Genomic DNA, 5310 nt, shown 5'->3' with positions numbered 1-5310 from the left:
GGGCCGTGTTCCCTGAACCGTTATTAACTGTGGTGACTTAAAGGCAGTGAACTACATGTGTAATTAAATGTGTGTGGAGCAACACTTATCAACAAGGTGAATTATGTATGTCACAGTCACTACAACTGTGTATTTTCTAAGGACTTAAATGAGCGTTGTCTTTGAAATTGTCTCATTTAAAGGCAATGAATACACAATTGTGTGTGTTTTAGCGGCATTCTTTGTACCTCGCTGGACAGACTCAGCAGACCTTCTGGGGACACTGCATTCCTTTGCATCACGCCAGTGTTGGTTTATGGAATGTGATGATATGACCAGCTGATCAGATCACATGACTAGATAGTGTGGGAAAAACTTTCTCTCTCTGTGTTTAAACCAATCACGTGGGCGCCTGGGGAGCTCACCTGGTAGAACGTGCGCCCATATTTCATTCCCTATCTATCTCCCCTTTCATGACTTTAGCTGTCCTATAAAATAAAGGCCTAAAATGCCCCAAAAAACGGTCTTAAAGGTGCCCTGCTAGATGTATGTCACTACTTTGTGGTAATGTCTGAAGTTCTACCATAGACTCATAGAGTCTCATTGGCTAACAGCTAGCCAATTAGAGCCTGGCTATCAGCATCCTGTACCCTTTGTTCATTTTATGAATTATGGTCTTGTTGATTTTAAAATCGATGATGAAGCAGGGGGTGTTTCAGGGCGTGGCTGATGTGATTGCCAGTGAAAGTGTGTAACGTAGCCGGGCTCCCCCCTCCCCCCTCACTCCTCCCTCTGGTCTAAAATCGAAGAGCCTTTTATGTAGTTGCTTGGTCTGTGACTAATTATAGCCTGCTTATAGCCGCATTTAAGTCTTTATGACGTATGTAATCATTTTGCATCACTATATTGCAATATAGTGCAAGGGCGAACAGGATTGGGCAATAGTGAAATAATCACTCAGATCCGTTACCTAAGCAGCGTGAAAGTGTCCATACAACAATATAAAAAATGTTGTTACAAGTCAAAAGTTCTGCTTTGTTAATACTGATGCATAAATGTGTAAGCAGAGTTTTATATTGGCTGAGGTGGAGTGAGTGTGATAATATTAAAAACATCTTCTGTAGTTCTGCACTACAGATATGTATTCATTTTTTGGCTTTTCTTTTCATTTGATGTTGTAAATGAAACCACCTAAGCACACTGGGAAGAGAAATCATACTTTGGTAGAACTGTAGACATCTGAAATGTGACAAGGGGCCCCCCAAAAAAACACAGAAAGCTACTTTGGGTGACAGTAGCTCAGTCTGTAGGGAGTTGGGTTGGGAGGGTCGCTGGTTCAAGTCCCCGTTCGGACCAAAGTACGGAGTGTGGACTGGTAGCTGGAGAGATGCCAGTTCACCTCTTGGGCACACTACCCCCCCCCCCCCCCCCCCCAACTCCTCAAGGTGCTTGTACAGACCAGCAACCCACTCATTCTATTTTACGCCTGTGTGTACTGGGTAATAAAAACCGAGTGTAAACTGTAATTTCCCCATAGGGGATTAGTAAAGAGATAGGCTATAAAGTAAATAAATTCTACGGTGTGTTGTACTTTACAAACACATGCTTCTTTATGTAAATATCTATTACCTGAAATTAACAAACAACTACAGCTGTCAGCTGAATATAGTTGAGCAGAGTACAACATATCCCTCTGAAATATACTGTAGTGGAATAGAAGTAGAAAGTAGCATAAATTGTAAATACTTAAGTGAAATGCACAATTAAATGCACAAGGTTATTTTTCACCACTACAAGTGTGACTCAGAAGTGTTCAAACAGTGACTTTAATGCACTTAATGGATTTTTATGGTAAAAATATGAACTTTAATATTTTCTAGTTTTATTGAGAAAGCATCTTATTGCCTAGGCTGCTTGTCATAGGAAACTGTCTTCCAATGCCTCTCCCTTTAAGGCCAATCAGCTGCTGAAGGAGAGCGTCGTTGGCATTGTTGCATCTCAGGTCTCCTCCTTCCTCCCTTCCTCCTATTTTCCACTCCCTTCACTCATCCACCCATCCGTCCACTCCCTCTCCTCTCCACACACGCACACCGATTTTCTCATCGCCTCCTCCGCCACAATGACCAACGATTCTCCGGAGGAGGAGACCCGAGCTCCGGGTGGCGGCGGAGGAGGAGGAAGGGAAGGAGGAGGAGGAGGAGGAGGGAAAGGAATCACTCGAAGGAACCCAGCGGACGACAATGTGACCATCCTGACATCCTCCATGGATTACCAAAGAGCCGGCCGGAGCCGAGCCAGCAGCAGCAGCAACGACGCCGCCTCGAGCATCACATCCTCCCTGGAGCTGAGCATCCAGACGCGGATCTTTAAGATCATCGTCATCGGGGACTCCAACGTGGGGAAGACGTGCCTCACCTTCCGCTTCACCGGGGGGAGCTTCCCCGACAAGACCGAAGCCACCATCGGCGTGGATTTCAGGGAGAAGGCGGTGGAGATCGAAGGGGAGACTATCAAGGTAAGCAACACAGGGGCTGGATGTTGATTGATTCCCCCCCTCCTCCTCCTCCTCCTCCTCCTCCTCCTTTTTTTGTTTGTTGATCAGCTGCAGCTCAAAGTCTGCAGCATATCGCTGACACAGAGCCTTTCTTTTTTTATCTCAGCACTTTTCATTTGCCATACTTATTTTTTTCAAAATGTAGGTATTTTTTTATTCTATATTTTGGAGAAATGTAACACATTTTGACGTATATCCCAGCATGTGTATGGCCCAATAGCTATACACAAGTACGTGTTTACAGGTTTGGCAGTAGGTGTTTTAGTGTTCCTTATATTAAACTTTATAATATAATGTATTTTTTTCAATTATATCTTAGCTGATACAGTCAAATTTGTTGCATGGAAAACAATTACATCCTGACTAGGTCTGAAAGGATTTGCGGATTAAATCTATCTTTTTATGTTTTCATGTGTTATGATTATAACGTGAATATACTTGGATTTGACAGCAATTTAAAGACATCCGCTCGGATCGTAAATTTGCTAACAATTCAGTCTTTTAAACCCTTAAATAAAATCAGCCATGCAATGTTGGATCATAGTGTATCACATATCCTTTAAGTCCCAAAAAACTGTACACAAGTACTCCTAACAGCAATAGAAATGTAGGCCACAGTCAGTACTGAAATGGGTATCCTGGTAAATTCTAAATTAAAGCATTGCTACATTTTTTGTAGCAATAGGCTGATGATGCATTTTAAAGTTGTAGTTTGTAGTTTCTCTCGGCCCCAAGGGGGTAAGCCATTTTAATGCTACCATCTCACCACTTAGCCGCCGTTAGCATCCCATTGACTCCCATTTATTTTGGCGCCCCTTTGACAGTAAATAACTTTACATCTGAAGTGTTTAAAGACTTAATTTGGCCGTTGTTTATTTCTAAAGAAACACGACAATGTATAAAATGCTCCATTATTTTGTAGCAGACATTTTTATAAAAATAGGCTAACTATTGTGTCATAACCACAAGAATTACTGTCACATAGTCAACAAATCACCGTATTGTCAGGAGAAGTTTGCAGACTGGTTGGACTTCCATCAGCTGTTTAGGTTTAATTATTAATGTTAACTAGCATGTTAGTTAGCAGTAATTAGCCTGTGCCTACGTTATCTCCTAACATACACCTACGCTCTCCATCTCTGCTGATTGGGAAGGATTGAGATCTCTCTTGCACAGCTACCAGAAGACTTACAACTTTCAGACAGGTTGCTCACGTCACATCTACGTCTTCAAGCTCAGTTGGAGTCTGCGCAGTAGCGCTCAGCCATCACCGGAAAAGATCTTCTAATATCTTTCACTGGTCTCCGTCCAGAGCAACGGGATCCACTGGTCCATTTCTTTCACTGTCTAAGCCCGCCGCCCCCCATTAGGAACACTGAGTAATGACAACAACACTGCCGGCGCATCCACGTGACACTAAACAAAGCATGATGGACGCTCCGGAAGAGATTATTATCTTGTAGTTTTTGTTGTTCTCTTCGTCTCCGAACAACGCGTCACTCAAGGTAATGCGTGTGAATATCCCCGGACTAGATATTATTTTGTAAGCAGTAATACTGAGAAATCCGGAGAGAGTTGAGTGGGGCTGATAGTCTTCATTAGCTTTGTAGCAACTCATTTGGCTACGGCTTGAATTTAACGGACGTTCATTTATATAAAATAGTTCCACACTGTAGCTTTGACTGTTCAAATATGATGACAAATGGTAGTCAAAATTTAAGTTTTCATATGTTGAACATCTTTATTAGACTTAGACTTAGACTTAGAGAGACTTAGACTTCTCTTTATTAATCCTACTGGGATGACTGCCGCAAGAAAATAGACATTTCCAGCAGCAGTTTTCAGCAAAAAAAATACAGTATATAGAGAAAAAAGACAGTATGAAGACAATAATATCAGTATTAATAATAATCATACTAAAACATTTGGCTATAAAAAGACATTTACCATAAATTATCAGTTAAGAGCAGTTTAAGTGTCCAGGTATTTATGTGAGTCTCATTCATTTAGATTACCTGTGAATAAATATTAGGCTTTTTTATTGAGATATCTTCTTCTGCGGGGTAGTGTACATACCTTCCCCCTCCTAAATTCTAAGATTAGTGTGTGTGTGTGTGTGTGTGTGTGTGTGTGTGCGTGGGATGTAGACGTTGCACAAGGGAGACACACACACACACACACACACACATTCCCTCCCCCCGTCTGCAACCTCCAGATGCCCCCTAATGATGACTCACAAACACTGTGTACACGCACCCATTAGGTCAGTGTGTCTGAATCATTGATTTTCTTTTCAAAAGACATACAGTAATTGTGTTTTTCATATGTTTATGTAACTAAACTTTTAAACCTGAGCTTTACCAAGTTCAACGTTTTCTTCACCATTGGCATCCGGCGAGGTTTCTGCCCTCAAAGCTGGCTGGGTAATGGTAGAGTACAGCAGACAGGGCAGTATGTCAGGGTGGAAATCACACGTTTTTATCTCAATGCAAGACATTTATTCCTTGAACCATGATATAATGTTTACTGATAGCACAAAGTCTGTCACGATGCGTATTGGATTAAATTCAAAAGCCAGACTAAACAAATATGTTTTGAGTTTGGATCTAAAAAAAAGAGCGACACCTGTAATCGTGCGACTATCAGGGGGTAACTTGTTCCTGAGTCTCGGGGCCGCAACTGCAAAAGCCTGACCCCCCCTGTGATGGCCACAGTCATGGCCATACAGCCAGCTTAAGAGCGGTAACCTCAAGCACTTATATCTTTCCTTAGGTTTA

General features: G+C 42.0%; 1 protein-coding gene across 1 annotated transcript in view; it reads left to right on the top strand.

Moving 5' to 3' along the window:
• Positions 1-5310, top strand: part of rab33a (RAB33A, member RAS oncogene family) — a 13584-nt gene that overhangs the window by 1864 nt on the left and 6410 nt on the right. The window contains exon 2 of the mRNA XM_034883726.1: positions 1934-2494. Within this exon, the coding sequence (XP_034739617.1) occupies positions 2099-2494 (396 nt within the window). The 5' untranslated portion in view covers positions 1934-2098. The remainder of the gene's footprint in view (positions 1-1933; positions 2495-5310) is intronic.

This window comes from Etheostoma cragini, chromosome 10, assembly GCF_013103735.1.
Source record: "Etheostoma cragini isolate CJK2018 chromosome 10, CSU_Ecrag_1.0, whole genome shotgun sequence".
In the NCBI taxonomy this organism is placed as follows: Eukaryota; Metazoa; Chordata; class Actinopteri; order Perciformes; family Percidae; genus Etheostoma; species Etheostoma cragini.
Note: the sequence above shows the minus strand (reverse complement) of the source record. Positions and strands in the feature narration are given on the sequence as shown.